This window comes from Scyliorhinus canicula, chromosome 10 (genome assembly GCF_902713615.1).
Source record: "Scyliorhinus canicula chromosome 10, sScyCan1.1, whole genome shotgun sequence".
NCBI classification, from domain to species: Eukaryota; Metazoa; Chordata; class Chondrichthyes; order Carcharhiniformes; family Scyliorhinidae; genus Scyliorhinus; species Scyliorhinus canicula.
In genome coordinates, this window is record NC_052155.1 from 137,150,832 (window position 1) to 137,171,686 (window position 20,855).

General features: G+C 44.6%; 1 protein-coding gene across 4 annotated transcripts in view; it reads left to right on the plus strand.

The window, feature by feature from the left end:
* bend5 (BEN domain containing 5) overlaps window positions 1-20,855 on the plus strand; it is a 253,252-nt gene that overhangs the window by 39,142 nt on the left and 193,255 nt on the right. The window contains exon 1 of one of the 4 annotated variants that reach the window (XM_038809772.1): window positions 5,560-5,991. The exons of 1 other annotated variant lie outside the window; for it this stretch is intronic. In XM_038809772.1, the coding sequence (XP_038665700.1) occupies window positions 5,739-5,991 (253 nt within the window). In that variant the 5' untranslated portion in view covers window positions 5,560-5,738. Of the gene's footprint in view, window positions 1-5,559; window positions 5,992-20,855 lie in introns of those variants that run through there. 2 more of the 4 variants (XM_038809773.1, XM_038809774.1) reach the window with 2 other exon arrangements.

Here is a 20,855-nt window from a genome sequence, read left to right on the forward strand (position 1 = left end):
AGTAGAGTGGGGGGTATTTTTTTTTTTAATTTAGAGTACCCAATTATTATTTGATGGCAATTCTGGAACGGTTTGGGATTGGGTAAGGCGGCTGTATAGGGAGCTGAGGGTGAGTGTCTGCACGAATAACATGAATTTGGGATATTTCGCTCTGCACCGTGGGACCAGGAACTGAGTGGGTCGATGGGGAGCATATTGGAGTTGCTTCGAGTATTTGGGTCTTTTTTCGGGATACAAATTTAATTTCGAGAAAAGTGAATATTTTGTGGTGTGGCGGGCAGGAGTGGGTGGTGCTACCATTCTGTAGGACGGGGACACACTTTAGATATCTGGGGGTGCAGATGACACGAGATTGCTGGGGGGAGGGATCCGTAGTTATAACATTACTAGTTTGGTGGGGAGGGTGAAAACAGACCTGACAAGGTGGGGTGGTCTCCCTTTGTCACTGGCAGGTCGTGTACAGGCAATTAAAATGAACATGTTGCCACAATTTTATTTTTCAGAGCCTGCCAATCTTCCTGCGTAAGACATTTTTCAAGGAGGTTGAAAAGATGATTACCTTGTTTATATGGAGGGGGGACGTGGCCAGGATTAGGAAGGTGTTGTTGCAGAGAGGACGGCAGTCAGGGGGGGTTGGGTCTTCTGAATTGACTATATTATTATTGGGCAGCGAATGCGGAGAAGGTGAGGAGCTGGGTTGGGGGGGGGGGGGGGGGGGGGGGTCTCCCAGTGGGTCAGAATGAAGGAGAGTCTGTGCAGGATGTTGGGGCTGAGTGCGTTGGCAACAGCACAGCTCCCAATGGCCACGGGGAAATACTCAGGGAGTGCGGTAGTAGTAGCGACATTAAAAATCTGGAGGCAGGCGGGCAGCACGGTGGTGCAGTGGTTAGCACTGCAGTCTCACGGCGCCATGGTCCCAGGTTTGATCCCGTCTCTGGGTCACTGTCCGTGTGGAGTTTGCACATTCTCCTTGTATTTGCCTGGGTTTCGCTCCCACAACACAACGATGTGCAAGGTAGCTGGATTGATAATGCTAATTGGCAATCTGTGATTGCCCCTTAATTGGGAAAAAATTAATTGGGTACTCTAACTTTAAAAAAAAATCTGGATGCAGTTGCGCCAGCACTTTAGCCTGGGGGTGGGATCAAGGGAAATGCTGTTTCGGGGGAATCACAGATTTGAGCCAGGGAAGTGGGATGGGAGTTTTCGGAGATGGGAGGAGAAAGGAGTTAGGGCACTAAAGGGTTTGTTTCTGGGGGGACGGTTTGCGGGACTGAAGGAGCTGGAGGTGAAATATGGGTTGGGGCAGGGAGAAATGTCGAGATATATGCAAGTCTGGGTTTTCGCTAAGAAGGAGATACAGAGATTTCCAGTGGCGCAGCCGCCACACTGTTGGAGGAGGTGCTGACGACAGGGGGAATGGAGGAGGGGGTGGTGTCGGTGATTTATGGGGCAATTCTGGGAGAAGAGAAGGCACCGCTGGAGGAGATTAAGACAAAGTGGGAGGAGGTTGATACAGCTGAAGGTGGTGTCTATGATGCACCTCGCAAAGGCGAGGATGAGCATGAGCCGACTCTTTGAGGGGGTAGAAGGATATATTTGTGAATGTTGCGGGGGATGGGAGGTCGCAAACTACGTTCATATGTTTTGGTCCTGTCCAAAGCTGGAAGGGTATTGGAGGGAGGTTTTCAGGGTAATTTCGAAGGTGGTACATGTTAGACTTGAGCCGTGTCCTCTGGAGCCAATATTCAAGGTCTCGGATCGGCCGTGGTTGGAAGCGGGTGCGGAGGTAAATGTTTTAGCCTTGCTGATCACCAGAAGGCAAATCCTGTTGGGGTGGAGGTCAGTCTCTCCACCCTGCGCCCTAGTGTGGAGGGGGGATCTGTTGGAGTTTTTAACATTCGAGAAGGTGAAGTTTGAGTTGATGGGTTGAATGGATGGGTTCTCCAATTCATGGGCTTTGTTCATTATGCACTTTCAAGATTGGATGACACCGAACATTAGAACAAAGAAAAGTACAGCACAGGAACAGGCCCTTCGGCTTTCCAAGCCTGCGCCGGCCATGCTGCCCGTATAAACTAAAATCTTCTACACTTCCGGGGTCCATATCGCTCTATTCCCATCCTATTCATGTATTTGTCAACATGCCCCTTAAACGTCATTATCGTCTCTGCTTCCACCATCTCCTCCAGCAGCGGGTTCCAGGCACCCACTACCCTCTGTGTAAAAAAAACTTGCCTAGTACATCTCCTCTAAACCTAGCCCCTCGCAGCTTAAGCCTATGCCCTGTAGTAATTGACCCCTCTACCCTGGGAAAAGGTCTCAAACTATCAACCCTGTCTATGCCCCTCATAATTTTGTAGACCTCTATCAGGTCGCCCCTCAACCTTAGTCGTTCCAGTGAGAACAAACCGGGTTTATTCAACCTCTCCTCATAGCTAATGCCTTTCATACCAGGCAACATCCTGGTAAATCTCTTCTGCACCCTCTCTAAAGCCTCCACATCCTTCTGGTAATGTGGCGATCAGAATTGAACACTATGTTCCAAGTGTGGCCTAACTAAAGTTCAATACAGCTGCAACATGACTTGCCAATTTTTATACTCAATGCCCCGGCCAATGAAGGCAAGCATGCCGTATGCCTTCTTGACTACCTTCTCCACCTGTGTTGCCCCTTTCAGTGACCTGTGGACCTGTACACCTAGATCTCTCTGACTGTCAACACTCTTGAGGGTTCTACCATTCACTGTATATTTCCTACCTGCATTAGACCTTCCAAAATGCATTACCTGACATTTGTCCGGATTAAACTCCATCTGCCACCTAAATGCCCAAGTCTCCAAACGATCTAAATCCTGCTGAATCCTCTGACAGTCCTCATTGCTATCCGCAATTCCACCAACCTTTGTATCATCCGCAAACTTACTATTCAGACCAGTTACATTTCCTCCAAATCATTTCTATATATTATAAATAGCAAAGGTCCCAACACTGATCCCTGTGGAACACCACTAGTCACAGCCCTTCAATCAGAAAAGCACCCTTCCATTGCGACTCTCTGCCTTCTATGATCTAGCCAGTTCTGTATCCATCTTGCCAGCTCACCTCTGATCCCGTGTGACTTCACCTTTTGTACCAGTCTGCCATGAGGGACTTTGTCAAAGGCCTTACTAAAGTCCATATAGACAACATCCACTGCCCTAACTGCATCAATCACCTTTGTGACCTCCTCGAAAAACTCTTATCAAGTTAGTGAGACACTACCTCCCCTTCATAAAACCGTGCTGCCTCTCATTTATACGTCCACTTGCTTCCAAATCGGAGTAGATCCTGTCTCAAAGAATTCAGTAATTTCCCTACCACTGACGTAAGGCTCACCGGTCTGTAGTTCCCTGGATTATCCTTGCTACCCTTCTTAAACAAAGGAACAACATTCGCTATTCTCCATTCCTCCGGGACGTCACCTGAAGACAGTGAGGATCCAAAGATTTCTGTCAAGGTCTCAGCAATTTCCCCTCTCGCCTCCTTCAGTTTTCTGGAGTATATCCCATCAGGCCCTGGGGACTTATCTACCTTAATATTTTTTAAGACACCCAACACTTCGTCTTTTTGGATCTCAATGTGACCCAGGTTATTTACATACCCTTCTCCAGACTCAACATCCATCAATTCCTTCTCTTTGGTGAATACTAATGCAAAGTATTCATTTAGTACCTCGCCAATTTCCTCTGGCTCCACACATAAGATTCCCTCCCCTGTCCTTCAGTGGGCCAACCCTTTTCCTGGCTACCCTCTTGCTCTTCATGTATGTGTAAAAAGCCTTGGGATTTTCCTTAACCCTATTTGCCAATGACTTTGTGACCCCTTTTAGCCCTCCTGACTCCTTGCTTAAGTAAATTAGGGGGGGGGGGGGCATTGGCGCAGGGAGGGGTTTGGACTATGTTGTTGATGACTATGTATGAGTGGATGGTGGATTCCTGATTCCTTTTCTTTGATGTTTGTATTTAAAATGTTGGGAGGTTGGTGGGAGGAGGGGATTGTTCACCAGGGGTTTGACATTGTATGTGTTATTGTTGACTGATGGTGGGCTTAAATTTGGATGAAAATGTGAAAAAGGAGAATTAAAATATTTTTTTAAAAACCTCTTTTTTTGATCTCCACATATGTTGCCAGATTTGCTGAGATTATCCAGAATTTTGTTTTTATTTGAGTATTTTTACACTTGATTGTACATTGTCCTTTTCCATAACCTTCTAAACCTGTGATATTCTAACCACTGTTCCCATGCTCTACTTCATGTCCCTGAACTAGATCCAGCATTGCTTCCTTCCGTCTTCCTTCCTTGTTGGGCTAGAAACACACTGACCAGGAATTTATTTTCATTGACCTTTTGACAGATGGAATTGTTCATGGATAAATGAGAGGTTATCCATTTTGGTCAGAGGAATAAAAAGGCAACTTCAGAGAATAGAATCATAAAAATCAGTACAATGCAGAAGGAGGCCATTCAGCCAATTGGGTCTACACCACAACTCTGAAAGATGGGCCCCCACTGTATCCCCATAACCCAGTAACCCCACCTAACTTTTGGACACTAGGAGAAATTTAGCATGGCCTATCCACCTAACCCACACATCTTTGGATTGTGGGAGGAAACCCAAGCATACACAGGGAGAAGGCTGGAATTGAACCCGGGTCCCTGGCACTGAGGAGCAGTGATAATCATTGTGCTGCTGTGCCGCCCTTAATTTTATCTAAATGGGAAGAAACGTTAAAATACTTCGGTGCAGATGTCAATGTGCATGAGTCGCAGAAGGTTAGTTAGTTTGCAGGTGTACCGGGTAATAAGGAAGCCAAGTGGCATTTGGCATTCATTGCTAATGGAAGAGTATAAAAGGGCTATTGTAACTGTAGGGCATTGTTGAGACCATATCTGGTGCACCATGCACAATTTTGGTCCCCTTACTTGAGGAGGATGTAAATGCACTCTAGGTGGTTCAAAGAAGATTCAATAGATTGATTCCAGGGATGAAGGACTTGTCTTCGAAAGAGAGATTAAGCAGTTTATACTTATACAGTTTTCTAAATGTGATGAGTTTTGGAATTTCTATCGCACAGGATTTGCAGGCAGAAAGGGAGGTGATTCTTTTTAAACCAGAAAGTGCAAAGAGCGTACGTATACATTAATAGAGGTCTGCCTTGTGCATTAACGTTCTTTTAGCATTCTGCTCATCGTCTTGGTTATTCGCTGCATCACGAGCATTGTGCCAGGTAAAGTTTGCATGATTTCCTGAATCTTGCAAATCGTGCTGAACAGTCATTTACCTGGTCTGGTCTGCGTGTTGTTTGGTTCAGCCTGTTGCGAGAGCTTTGTACCAGATGCGGAATTATCCCATTCCCCAACAATGTATTAATAATTAAGGCAAGTGATTGGGTCCCCTGCGACAAATTAATTGCGTGGAGTGTGATTCGCAGCCTTTAATCCTGTTGCTTTTGTGTCACATACAGTCGGGCGACAGTGATAATGCCAGCTTGCTAGTTGCGTTGCCCTATCTGCCCTGGGGTCGTCTGACTCTGCCTCTTGCCGGCGCCAGTGCGCTTCTGCTGGTGACGTCAGGCGCAGCCAGCTGCTGCTGGGGGCTCACGGTGGAGCCTGAGATCTGGCTGCTGGCTGCACCCCGGCCTCTCTCTCCACTCGGAGCCGGACTGGGAAGCTGCTGTCGCCCTTCACCAACAGAAATGTTCGCCTGCGTGCGCTTCCTGCAGGACCAAGTGCATCACATCGTGCCCGTGTCCCACATTAAAAATTTCCACCCCACCTCCAAGTGCGACTTCAACAAGAAACAAGTTTACCGATTGATGCTGCCGGCAATGGGACTGGGACCGGCAGTGGGACCGGCTCCGGGATCAGGGCCCGGCCCGGGAGAGCCGGAAATAGGCGCCGTTACCAAGGGGGGCCACTGCCGGAAGGCCCAGATTCTTGCTCTGGGAGGTAGGTACGAACCCAGGCCGGAAACCAGGAGGAGAGGAGTGAATGTGTTTAGTGTTAGCCCACCGCTGGGCTCTGACTATCCTCTCAGCTGCAGCAAAGGCGGGTGTTTGTTTGGAGAGTTTCCCCTCCGAAAGAGGCACAATTGGTCAAAACACGGGGCACTTTTCTGCCCCCCTCCTCAGCCCTATACTGTTGGGGTGCGGCGGGGCCAGGGGAATCTCTCTCCCACCAACTGGTGGTGGCTCGGAACTATTCATTGTTTTTGTTCCGGCCACCACTACTCTATGGTGTCTTCGAACTCTTATCTCCCGCCCCTTTTATTTTTTTCACCTCTGCAAAGAAAGAGTTAAATTTGAATTTATATTATTTTCCCTTTTCAACACGTAATGACTACTTTCTGACACCTGGAGACACTACTACATGTGTACATATAGTTAAACGATTGCTTTGCATTTTAATAATAATTATCGCTTATTGACACAAGTAGGCTCAATGAAGTTACTGTGAAAAGCTCACAGTGGTCACATTCCCGCGCCTGTTCGGGGAGGCCAGTACGGTAATTGAACGCGCGCCTTGTTCAGCATTACAAGCCAGCTTGAAGATTTTGTTTTATATATACATATTTGAAGATTACATCACGTATAACAACGTGAAGAAAATGACTGAAAATATTGTAGCCTAATAAAACTGGCTAAGGAACTAGTGTGGAAAAACGTTTCAAAAATCTTTCAGAATTTCTGAAGTGTGAGGGTTCCTCATTTGCAACCTTCCAGCAATTTGAACAAGTGGCACATCTAAATGTGATTCTGAACAGTAAGGTTTTCACTCTTGTCCAACATCACTTATTTTAATAAAGGGCAATAAAAACACTGGGTGCCAGAAATCTGGCTTCAGTAGGTCAGGTAGCTTCTGTGGAGATTGTTGTATGGAAGCCAAAGACTTGGGTACGTTCTTAATATTTCACATCTTTCTTCACAAAAGAGGGGGATAATGTAGACATTGGAGGAGGAGTGTGAAATAGTGGATAGCTCGAACAAAATGAGGTTTAGCATCTTTGAAAGTCAATAAATCATGAGGCATAATTCAATGTATTCCAGACTATTAGGGAAGCAAGGAAAGAAATTGAGGTTTTGACCATTATTTTCCAATCCTCTGATTACAGAATTGGTGCTTAAAGAATGTTGATGTACTGTTGTCTAAAAAGGGAGAAGGTAATAAGACTGAGTAATTATAGGCCAACCAGCCTAACCTCAGTGCCAAACTATTATTGCCAAAGGTTCTGAGGAACAGTATGAATTGACATGTAGAAAAGTATGGATTAACCAAGGGCAATCACCATGGATTTGTTATGTCTGACTAAAATAAAAACATGAAATGTAAAAACTCCGCAGGTCTGGCAGCATCAATGGAGAGAGTAACAAGAGTTAATATTTTGAGTCCACGTGACTTCAGTATGATTCTTATCTGAATAACTTGATTTATTTTATTTTATTTATTATTGTCACATGTATTGGTATACAGTGAAAAGTATTGTTTCTCTCATCCTGTACGTAGGGAAGGAGAGGCTGCAGAATATAATGTAAAAGAGATAGAACGAAGTTTTAGAAGCATAGAACAAGAGTAAAAGATAGAATTAGAGGGTATGCTGGGCACAGCTTGCAAGAAGTCGCCTCGCTCTGGGAAATCTTAATTTTTGGGTGAGGTAGCAATGGAGGTCAAAAAAGATGTCATTTTTTCTATATGCCTAAAATACCTCAATAAAATTGTTTGTAAAAGAAAAGAAGATGGCATTTTTAATGCAGTAATGGATTTTAGCAAGGCTTCTGACAAGATCCCATGTGTAGAATTGTAGAATCTACAGTCGGAAGGAAGCCATTCGGCCCATTGAGTCTGCACCGACCCTCCGAAGGAGCATCCCACCTAAGTCCCCATCCTATACCCATAACCTCACTAAACTTTTGGTCAAGAAGGGGCAATTTAGCATGGCCAATCCACCTAATCACATCTTTGGATTGTGAGAGTCCTCCGAGGGAACCCACGCAGACACAGAGAACATACAAACTCCACACAGTCACCAAGGTTGGAATTGAATCCTGATGCTGTGAGGCAGCAGTGCTAACCACCGTGCCGCCCCTCTGAAGTAAAAGTGATTAGTAAAGTACAAGCTCATTGGATCAAAGAGTAAAAGGAAAATTGGGTCCAAACGGCTGGTTGACGGGTACCTTTGTGATGGATGGCTGTTTCCTGTGGGGTTCTTATAGAACAGTACAGCACAGAACAGGCCCTTCAGCCCTCGATGTTGTGCCGAGCAATGATCACCCTACTTAAACCCACGTAACCCGTATCCCAACAATCCCCCCATTAACCTTACACTACGGGCAATTTAGCATGGCCAATCCACCTAACCTGCACATCTTTGGACTGTGGGAGGAAACCGGAGCACCCGGAGGAAACCCACGCACACACGGGGAGGACGTGCAGACTCCACACAGACAGTGACCCAGCCGGGAATCGAACCTGGGACCCTGGAGCTGTGAAGCATTGATGCTAACCACCATGCTACCGTGAGGCCCGGAGTTCTATAGGACTCCGAACTGGTTCCCTTGCTTTTTGTGGTACAAATCAATGATTTCTTTTTGCTTCTTTATCCATTTTCCTGTGGAAGCAATTATACTTTGTTGAGGTTAACAATCCATTCAGTGGCTCCAGCTGGGGGTTGGTTTAGCTCAGTGGGCTAGACAACTGGTTTGTGATGCAGAACAAGGCCAGCAGCACGTGTTCAATTCCTGTACCGGCTGAGGTTTTTTTATGAAGGCCCTGCCTTCTCAACTTTGCCCCTCGCCTGACGTATGGTTTCCTCCCACAGTCCAAAGACGTGAAGGTGAGGTGGATTGGCACTGCTAAATTGCCCCTTAGGGTTGGGTTGCAGGAATAGGACAGGGGATTTGCCTTGGTAGTGTGGTTGTCGAAAGGGTCGGTGCAGACTCGATGTGCCAAATAGTCTCCTTCTGCACAATGGATTCTATGATAAGTCATTAAAGGCGGAGTTCCTGTCTTCAAGTCTTTCTGGGCACTGGCCCAACAATATGCGTGGTCATTGTCAGGATCAGCTCAGAGCAATTGCAGCCCGTGTGAAAACCTACCTGTTCGGGTGTGGTGGGCAGTCATAAGGAGTTGTTGCTTCTGGGGTAACCGTCTGTTTGGCAGGTGATGTTGCAGGCCCTTGTATGCTATTAGGAGAAAAGCGATAGGGCAGTAGCTGTGTGTGACGCCGAGTGTCTTCCTTGGCTTGGCAATGGCCATTATATTGAATTTGAGCCAGATGTTTGGATTGGTGCCTGTGCTGTTTCCTGCTATTTTGAGGTATTTGTCATCAAGGGACTCAAACTGCTGTGGCTACATAGGGGTCTTCATTTTCCTAAATTCTTCCAGGAACTGTTCACTTTCTGGGGTCCAGCAGGGGATGAAAGGTTTTCTCTGGCCCCCGTAAACAAATTTGTCCGAAACCAAGATCAAGCTATCCCACTCCCTGTCATTCTGGTGTGCTCCACGTGCCTATCCAATAACCGCTTGAAAGTTCCTATACTATCAGAGCAGGCAGTCCATTCCACGCTCTAACCACTCTGAGTAAAGAACCTACCTCGAACATCCCTCCTATATCTCCCACCCCAAACCTTATAGTTATGCCCCTGTGTAACAGCTACATCCACCCGAGGAAAAAGACGCTGAACGTCCACTCTATTTATCCCCCTCATCATCTTATAAACCTCTATTAAGTCGCCTCTCATCCTCCTTCGTTCCAATGAGAAAAGCCCTAGCTCCCTCAACCTTTCCTCATAAGACCTACCCTCCAACCCAGGCAGCATCCTGGTAAATCTCCTTTGCACCCTTTCCAATGCTTCCACATCCTTCCTATAATGAGGTGACCAGAACTGCACACAATACTCCAAATGAGGTCTCACCAGGGTCCTCTACAGTTGCAGCATAACCCCACGGCTCTTAAACTCAAGCCCCCTGTTAATAAACGCTTACACACTATAGGCCTTCTTCACGGCTCTATCCACTTGGGTGGCAACAGTTCAGAGATCTGTGGACATGAACCCCAAGATCTCTCTGTTCCTCCACATTCCTCAGAACCCTGCCGTTGACGCTGTAATCCGCATTCAAATTTGTCCTACCAAAATGAATCACCTCGCACTTATCAGGGTGAAACTACATTTGCCATTTTTCGGCCCTGCTCTGCATCCTATCAATATCTCTTTGCAGCCTACAACAGCCCTCCACACCATCCACTACTCCACCAATCTTGGTGTCATCAGCAAATTTACTGACCCACCCTTCAACCCCCTCCTCCAAGTTGGAGAGCACCTCAGCATCAGGCTCCTGTTGTGAGTTGTGAAACAAAGATCAGCTGATCCACTTGGCGGTATAGTCTGCCAGGCTGCTTTGCATCGTACACAAGTCTTTGGTCATACACAGAGGCCCAGTCTAACCGTTCTGCCATCCCAGTGTTGTTTAGATACCCCTACTTGCGATGTTGGCTTTTGAAATGGGTGTGCTGCAGATTGTATTATGATTTTGGGCCAGAGATCATTTGGTGACTTGTAGACATTTGTACTGGGCAGCTTACCTACATTGATGGAGATGGAGTAGTGGTCATCTGATTTTGGGTCTCCTGTGTCTTGGATGAAGATTTCCTTGACGTATCTGGCTCGGCTGTATATCTTGTTATCTCTGCTTGCAGTGAGTTGGTACCTGGGAATGTGAACTCGATGGCTGGAGTGGCCCACGAGGTGGATTTCCTGCGGGGTAACAATGTCCACACTCTTGTCAGAGACTTCTTTAATGAATAGCTCATATTTTGTCCAGGATAGGCCTTCAACTTGAACCAGCACGTTGTCATTCCAGATTTATTTCTCGGCTTTTGTTATCCCAGAGGGAATCCATTTTCTATGTGTTTTTCTGTTTGGACTGAGAGCCTGGTGGCCAGGGTTCAGGCGTCGTCTTGACAGAATTATTTTGCTGGTTTTCAGCTTGGAACGTTTACTTCAACATGAGGACAACATGAAGGTTTCTGCTTCCCTCTGTCCAGGGAACATGATTAAGACGTTTGTAGATAATACAGAAAATGATAGTGAGAAAGAAAGCTGCGGACTGTGGGAAGGAATCAATAGGCTGGTCATTTGGGCAGAAAAATGGCAAACGGAATTTAATCTGGCAATGTATGAAGTATGTAATTGGGGAGGGTAATGAAGGAAAGTACACCAATGGTACAATATTGAGAAGTGTAAAGGAACAGAGAGAGGGCTTGGAGTGAATGTTCACAGCTCCATGAAGGTAGCAGGACAGGTAGAAGACAAAAGGATACTTTTGTTAGATGAGGCCTAGAATTTAAAAGCAGAGAGCTTATGTCAGAACTCTAAAATACTAATCAAAACACAGAGTGATGCATACAGTTCTGGACACATTACAAGAAGGATGTCATCAGACTTGAATGGATAGAGAGGAAATGTCTGGGAATGGTGAATTTGTGCTATGAGGTAAGCCTGGGGTTGTTTACTTTGGAATGGAGAAGAAATGTTATTGGAGGTGCAAAAGCATGAGTTTAGACTGAGTGGATGAGAAGAACCTATTTCCCTTAGTACTTACTGTACAGGTCAATAATCAGCTGGCCTGAGTATAAAGTAATTGACAGAAGGATTAGAGGGGAGCTGAGGGGAAATGTTTCATCCGGTGGGGGGGTGGACCTGCAACATGCTGCCTGTAACTCTCGTAGGGGCAGAGACCATCATTTCAATTAACAATACTTGGTTGTGCATTTTAGGTGCTTGAACCTACAGAGCTATGGTCCAAGAATTCAGAAATGAGATTAGGCTGGATCGCTCTTTTATGGCCTGCACATACACAATAGGCCGAATGGCCTCGTTTTGTGCTGTACTTTTTTGATGTCTGTCTTTTGATGTTTATGTTTCAGGTCAATGAGATTTCATCAGGGATAAAAAATTATAGATGCCTCAGATTTTAAGCAAGCATAAAGGCAGGGGAAGTGGGATGGGGAGGAAAGAACAAAATGGAAAGTCTGTGATTGAATGGTTAAAAAAACCAGGAGAGATTAAATGGCAACAGAGATAATGTTGCAAGACAAAAAGAGGCAGTGGATAGGGCAATTCCAGAGGAAGTGTAAAAATGAAGAGCAGGTATAAACAGGAATAGCTGAATCATTATCAACAGCAACTGTTTGAAAAAAAAATGGCCTGTTATGATTTGAAATTGTTAAACTTAATCGTGAGTCCAATAGACTATAAAGCTGGTCTTCAAGCTTATGTTGAACTTCACAGGAACCTTGCAGGAGACCGAGGTCTGGTTGGAGTGAGGCAGAGAATTAAAATGACAGGTGACCAGAAAGCTGCAGGCTATTCTTGTAGCCTGAACAAAGTTGTTCTGCAAAGCCACTGTCAGAAAACTTGCAACACTCCATTCTCAAAACTAACCCTAACGTTCTCTTTAAACTTACAGACAAGGGTGACTCTGGTGTTGTTTGACTAGTTGACCTCTACGTTCCAGAGACTGAATGACTAGAGCTCTATTACACATCCTCCTGCAACCTCCTAGAATGTGACCCTCCACCTAACGGCAGTCATTGTTGGATGATATTCTTCACTAGGCTATTAAACCAGAACACTTTGATGCTAATACAATTGCAATTTAAAGAATCCAGTCTTTGGCTATGAAGGAAATCATTGTCAAGACTAAGCTTCTTTCCACCTGACATCTGTATTGTGCACCTCCCCGAAAAGATCACTGGGTACTATTCAGGAGAAGGAACATTGGCTAATTTTATCCTAATCCTAGCCTTGGGGAGCCAAAGTTAAAAGTGCAGCCATAATTGAAATGAATAAATTTAGGACAGATTTAGAATGTTGTTTTGAACCTTCTGGACTTGATGGCTGTTTTATTGAATGCTGCCTTACTGTTGTGTCATGGAGGACCTCATAATGAAACCACTTTGTGCAACTTTGGATTGAAATATTTAGAAAGACTTTATTTTCTCCAGAACCTTGTTTTCATATCAATATTTACATTCAGCTATGGTTAGGTTAAAATTTAAATGATTGAACATGCATAGAAACTTGTACAGTTAAGTGTGGAGGATGCGAATGTGTCTCCCCTATTTAATTCCTCTTGTGATATATCAATTTCATGGCATTTCTCTAATCTTGGTTGGTGCTCTTTGTGTCTCAATTCCATCAACAAGCAGCACCTCTTATAGTGCCTCATCATTTACACTATGGGATTGCCTTCAACAATGAGAGCAGTTGTTCCCTGCATCCCTCTTATTCCAGTTATTTAATGTGATCAGTGGCAGAGTTGACCCACTTGAAGTTTGCATTTGGAGAATAAGTTAAAGCATAGGAGAAACTATCCATGAGTTTTTGTAGCTGAATTGCTGTGTGGGTGATTCGTGCAACATTACTGGTGCTCCCTGATCAGTGCAATGTGTGCCATTGCATTTTATCTTGATAGATTGTGGAGCTTGTTGCCTGACAGTGTGCAAGTAGACTCCTTCCATATTTTCAGGGAAGGTGATGATCAGCAACAAGGCGATACCAAACAGAAATCCTTGTTTGACACTCCTGCAGCTTCCTGCCTTGGATGAGTCAGATGAGGAGACTTCATTACTTGAGCTTAAGAAGTCCATAGACCACCTAGGGGCATCCAGAAAAGATGGATCCCAATGGAACTACTCAGGCACGGAAAATTCCATTTATTTCCACACCTCTATGACCTTACTCTGCTGGAAGATAGGCTCTGTTCCACAGAAAACCTGTGATGCATCCCCTAAAGGGTTAAAAATACAGCACATGTGAGATTTAATGTGATTTTGCACCGTGCTGGGCTGTTCAGAATCTTCCTGATTGGAGAAAGTCCACTGCCAAATTAACAAAGCTACCAAAGAATTTGACACTTTGAAGAAACTAAGAACATAGGTTGAGCAAATGCTTTCAATCTCAATGATGATCTTCAACATGAGGCTTGTATTTTCCCCTGAATTTCTCAAATTTAAATGTCTCTGATTCCCAATACAGCAATTTATTTTTACACCTATTTTCTCTCCTTGCCTCTCTAAAACATATTATAGCCTTCATGTACCCTCCTACGTAGCAATTCTTCATGTGTAAATCTTGACGACTGCTGGATGGATCTGATGCCATTTTCTGTCAGAACAGGTTATTGGAGTGAAGACACTTTATTTCCCTTTAACTAGTTGAAGTCAATTTCAGCACCCCTGCTGATGATTGGCACTGCATTATTAAAATTAATTAAAATAAGCTAATAGTCCTGTGACTACTTTAAAATTCAAATTAGGTGTTTTTATTTTTATGGTGTTCCAGATTAATTCCTTCTCATTTAGAAGATGTTGGCTCCTTACTAGAGTCTGGTTCCATTTATGATGTTTAGTCTCTGGGCAAGGTCCAGAGATGTATTTTATGTTCATGACACTTTAAGAGCAAAAGTGCTGCAATAATTGGAGATTTTAAGTTGCCTATTGATACCAAGAGAACTACTATTGCAAATAGGGAAAGGAAACAGAATTGTCGATTCAAAATAGCAAAACTGTGATACAATGCCAGACATGCATTATAATGAGGATTTTACGCTCAGTGCCAAAGCTTAACCTGACTTCAAAGAAAGCTGTCTTGAAAATCTGTCATCTCTGTGGTGTGGTTTTCCCTTCTTCTGGTGACGATTTAAATCAAATTCCTAATCAAGGGAATGCCTTGACATGCAGCAGCAGGCATGTCGGTACTCGGTAAGGCTTCCTCTGTAGTCCTCCACCAGGGATTATTCACAAGAGGTGCACAACTATGCAGTTGATCACATTAATTTAAAATGTTCAAAAGATTTTCCTTAAATGAGTCCTTGGAAGGCATGGAATTAAGGTTTGTGAGAGCTTCTTCCAGTCCCAAATAGTTCATGTCAGTTGATGGTGGAAGTGGGGGTAGAGAAGGAATTAGCAAAGAGAGCATGTTTGGATGTGAACAATTAGCGCTGTTGGTTGTCATGCCTTTATTTTATAGAGGCATGGCAATCTGTGTGCCTAGCTTCAGTTCTGGCGACTGTGCCAGCCTAGAGACATGACCAACTGGTATCTTGCAAGTCATTGTAACAAAGCAAGCTGCTTGGCATCAAACTTTCTCAAGGAGGGTATTGTTTTTTTAGCAGTATATGAATGTCAAGGAGCTACGCTATACTCAAAAGATGTTGCCCAACTAGCTTTTGGTACCTTATTTTTCATTGTAGTTAGTGACGGAAGTTCCGTTTTACAAACTCGCACTTTGGGTGCCTTGGAAGCCACTTGTTGACTTTGTACATTCCCCTTCAAATTATTTTGGCATTTAAAAATTATACTTTTATTAAAGTTTTACATTCTTACACTGTACGTTGGTTAAAGATAGATGAAACAGTTAAAATTTACAAGATGTTATTTTTCAGGATCGTCCCCACCCCAACCCTACCTTGTTTTGCTGTCTCAGGGTCTTTCCCTTGGGCTTTACTTCACTGTGGGTGGTTGTTTGGTGTTTATCTGTGGGCAGTGCCCTCCTTCTCCCTTCCCCCTCCCTATTGCTTGGCCACCCCTCCCTCCTTCCCTCCTCTTCCCATCCTGTTGTCAGCCTGCTTTTTGCAGGTTGTCTTTCGTGTGGCCTTGTATTGGGCCTTCTGGTTCCTGTGTCGGGCACTTTCTGGCCTCCCTCTTGTTGTTTCCTCTGGTCTCTCCCTCCACTGTTTTCCTCCTTCCCATTTTTGTCTGCTCCCTGCGGTCCCGGTGGCTCCCATGCATCCCCCCCTTCCCCCGCTCTATCAGCTTCTACTAGGTCTTGGAACAAGTTGGTGAATGGCGTCCATGCTTTGTGGAAGCCATCCTCTGACCCTCAGATGGTGAACTTAATCTTCTCCAGGTGAGAAATTCAGATAGGTCTGGCAGCCAATGTGCAGCTGTGGGTGGTGCCGGTGATCGCCAGCCGAGGAGGATTCTCCGACGGGCGATTAGGGAAGCAAAGGCAAGGGCTTTGGCCCTCTTCCCCATATATACCCCAAAAACTGCCACTCTTGGGCACGGCTCTACCCTCACCCCCACAACCTTGGACATCGACTTGAAGAAGGCTGTCCAAAACCCGACAAGTCTGGGGCAGGCCCAGAACTCATTCAGATTCTTGTCAGGTGCGCTCTGTGCACCACTTTTAACTGCATGAGGCTTGCCTTGCACAGGAGTAGGTTCAGTGCTTCGTCCCAGAGTCCCCACCCTATTTCCATCCCTGGCTCTTCCTTCCAATTTTCCCTTGTTTGTCCAGTGGCGAGCATGTCCTTTCTAGAAGTTGCGCCACAGTTCCCCTTTCCCAAACTGCGTCATCGTCCAGTAACCCCTCCAACACCGTCCCTCTTCTCCTTTGTAGTACTGTTTTGGAGATTCTAGGATTTTTCCCTCCCCACACAGATGCCATAATCATTTTGTCTATTGCTTTGAAAAAGGCCTTGGGGATGTAAATAGGCGGCACGGTAGCACAGTGGTTAGTACTGTTGCCTCACAGTACCAGGGACCCGGGTTCGATTCCCACCTTCGGTCACTGTCTGTGCGGAGTCTGCACGTTCTCCGCATGTCTGCATGGGTTTCCTCCGGGTGCTCAGATTTCCTCCCACAAGTCCCGAAAGACGTGCTTGTGAGGTGAATTGGACACTCTGAATTTGCTCAGTGTACCCAAACAGGCGGCATAGTGTGGCGACTAGGGGCTTTTCACAGTAACTTCATTGCAGTGTTAATGCAAGCCTACTTGTGACACTAATAAAGTTATAAAAGGATCGGTATAGATCCGAAGAACAAGAGAAACCTAGGCAGTACTTTCATCTTGATCGCCTGCACCCTCCCCACCAGGGAAAGTGGGAGTGCATCCTATCTCAGGTCCTTTTTTACTTCCTCCGCCTGACAGGTCAGGTTCTGCTTGTGGATCTGTGTCCAGTCATGGGATATCTGGAACCCCAGGAGCGGAATTTGCTTTGGGCTATTTTAAATGGTGGATCATCCAGCTCTGCCCCTCCCTCTCTCGGATTCAGGTTGAGTTTGTCGCCCGAGAAGGCTCCAAATTCTCCCAGGAACTTCGTGATTTCTTTCATACCATTTTGCGGGTCCAAGATGATCAAGTCATCTGCATAGAGTGAGACCTGTGCTCTCTGCCTCCTCGTTGAATTCCCTTCCAGCCTTCTGCCTCTTGCAGGGCAATTGCCAGGGCGAACAAGAGCTGTCACAGCGAGTATCCCTGCCTTGTGCCTCTGTGCAGCTGGAAGTATTCGGAGCTGGTGGTGTTGGTGCGAATGCTGCCTTGGGGGCGTTGTACAGGACTTTCATCCATGTGGTGAACTTTGTTCCTAGCCCAGACCGCTCTAGTACCTCATTGAGGTACTTCCACTCGACTCTTTCGAAGGCCGTCTCTGCGTCCAGAGAGACAATCACCTCTACTATTCTCTCCCCAGATGGGGTCACTATCACATTCAGCAGCCGTCTGATTTTTGTAGTTAGCTGTCTACCCATAACAAAACCTGTCTGATCCTCTGCGACCACCTCTGGTATGCAGTTCTCCAGTCTCTTGGCCAGGACTGAAACTCTGAGCTTAGAGCTTCAGCTTTTTCTTTGTCATCCAGTAGTAACTTATTCCCTTCTTGTGAGATTGGAATTCCAGTGTTACCCCTTCCTTTTTCACATCCACATTGAACAGCGAAATAGGTCTGAACGATCCGCATTCCGTTGGGCCGGTGTTTTTTTTGGCTATCAGCGATATGAAGGCCTGTTATTTTGACATTCCTTAACTTCAAGGGGAAATCATGCATCGTAAAGTTGGTTGCTGATGGTCATCGAGTATTTCTGCTTTGCATGATGTTGCATTTTTCTACATTGAATGTTATTCCTCTTCTATTGACCCATTTGACGAGATTATTTAGATCTTCCTGGAGACTAACCACAGCAGCCTCAGTAAATCCTCTGTAGATTGGGAAGTAATTTGAAGAATCTGATCTGGCTTGACCTTTCATCCTGGATATAATTTCAAAGAGGAAGAAGCAAGTTTGGACCCAGGACGTGCCATGCTAAAATAAATTCCCCTTAATGTCCGAAGATGTGTAGGTTAGGCAGATTGACCATCCTAAAAACAAATGCCCCTTAATTCCTGAAGATGTGCAGGTTAGGAGGTATGTGTGCTATTTCAGAAGGTCTGTGCAGACTTGATGGGCCAAATGGCTTTCTTCTGCACTGTAGGGATTCTATAAGACAGACTCAGGATCACTGTTTTCATCATATGGGATTTCCCAGTTAAGACCAAGATGAAGATATTTTATTCTCTGAAGGTTGAGTGTCTTTGGAACTCTCCTCAAAGTACAGTTGAAACAGAGTCTTTAATATTTTTAAGGCAGAGGTAGATTGATTCTTGATAAACAAGGGGTGAAAGGTTCTCTGGGTTGGTGGGAATGGAGGTTACAATCAGATTAGCCATGGTTTCATTGGGTGGCAGAGTATGTTTGAGTGGCCAAGTGGCTTCTGATTCGTGTGTTCCAGTTTGAGGCTTCCACAGCAACTGACTTGTTATTGCCATGTAGTAAGAAATGTTCTTATCCATTGCTTCTTATTTCTTTGGACTCCGTAATGATCTAGTTTATCCACTAGCTTTGTAAGTGGTACATGGTCAAAAGTCTTGGAAACACCTAAAATAGTTAGATATGTGGTGATGTGATTTTCAAGGCCAAATTGTGGATGCTAACGAAGTGTTGTGTTTTATGTTGACCTGGCTTTGTGAAAGGCCTGGTAATCATCCATAAGATCACCCTTCAGGATTTCTCATTAGCTGGCTATCCATGATCTGTTCAAGTAATTTATATCAAATATTAGTAAGCAAAATAGGTTAGTACTTTGGATCATTGGCGGGTTGTTGTAAATTGGAGAGATGTTAGCCCTGAACCAGCCAACTGATAGTGCTCCTTTGTTTGTGGATTGTTAAACAATGTACTGTAACATTGGTGCCAACTAACTTGCTGCAGTTTGAAGTGTGTGCTTTGGAATGTCAAACTTTGGATGGACCAATGTTATGCAGGAGTTTCGCAACACCTTTTTTTGTTTGTAATTAATTATAACATCAGGTATGTTCTTGTAAGGCTGCTTTTGTACTGCAGATTTGAGTTCGGGGACGAATTCCTTCCTCAAAGTCACTGAAACTCGGAGCTCGAAAGCTTCAGCTTTTTCTTTGTCATCCAGTTGTAACTTATTCCCTACTTGTAAGATTGGAATTCCAGTGTTATCCTTTCTTTTTGATTTAATGTACCTCCAAGGTTTGCTGGCGTTTTCTGTCCTGCCCAATTCCATTTTGTATTTCTGCTGGCTGTGTCAGATTTTCCACAAACGAAAGGGAAAATGCTGGACAATCTCAGCAGATCTGGCAGCATCTGTCAGGAGAGAAAAGAGCTAATGTTTCGAGTCATCCACTCATCATTTCTCTCTTTTTTTATACTTTAAAAAAAATTTAGAGTACCAATTTTTTTTCCAATTCAGGGGCAATTTAGATCTCCAATCCATCTACCCCACACATCTTTGGGTTGTGGGGGGTGAGACCCTTGCAGACACCGGAGAGTGTGCAAACTCCACATGGACAGTGACCCAGGAGGGGCTGGGATAGAACCTGGTGCTGTGAGGCAGCAGTGCTAACCACTGCCACCATGCTGCCCCCTTATCTTTTAATTTTAACTTTACTGATGTAACTTTCCTTGCATGCATCTTGGTTGGTGGGGTGTGTGGCTTGTAGGTGGGTGAAAAGCAATCAAATTTGTTGAATCCAACAGTCCATGTATTCAAACTGTCACAAAACTAGCATAGCCATGTAGGATCTGTGTAGGTAATATGATGTGACTGTGTTTCATCTGATGCCCCAGAACAGCTGTTGTGACACCACCTTGAACAATTGTAATACATAATATAGGCATAGTTACAGATACCACAGAGACACCTAATTTTGCAAACTCATTGTTTAATGCCTCTGCATGTAGTTTATGTTGGTCCAGGATTAGCAGTAATGCCTTCAGCTAGCTAGGATAAAGAGGAGAAATTTACCAGGAAGGTAGCCCAAAAATGGGGCAGAGCTGTCGTTAAGGTCTCATGCAATAGCCCTGTAATCGGAACCATCCGAAACTGCGATTTGAATGCCAAACTTCGCATAATTCCTTCCAGTGATAGTTACCCAGGAAGTTAAAAGAATTTAAACCACTTCTAACTCTTTGGTAACTATAGTACTGACACCTTTCTTTCTCTCTCTCTGTCTCTTTCTCTCTCTTCCCCCCCCCCCCCCCCCCACCAAATTTTTGGATTTAAATGATTATGATTGGATTAAGAAAGAAACAAAACTAAATAAACTTCTTTAAAATGCGAATCATTAAATATTTTATAATTCTGTGAAATTTACATTATGCCGAAATTGGGCAATCCAAAAAAAACTGAGCTTTTTGAGGGCATTAAGGCATTCAGCGTATCTAGCTTTAGTGGTGTACACAGTTTTAAAAATCCAGTTAAACTTCATTCAGCAAGGTGTTACTTTTGCAAGGATTTTTACTGCGAAACTAAGAGCACTGAAGTGGATGTTTCCACTAAGTTATGATTATGTTGGAGCTAGCAGTATGTGGGAGCCTTTACAGCTCAACCTATGGAGGGATGTAGACTCAGTGACAGCAATTTGTAATCCTGCTTTACATAAATACAACAATTTGCATTTATATACCTCTCAATCTAGATGAATATGTCGGGCAGAAACCCCACCTACCACTCAGAAGGAGTTTTT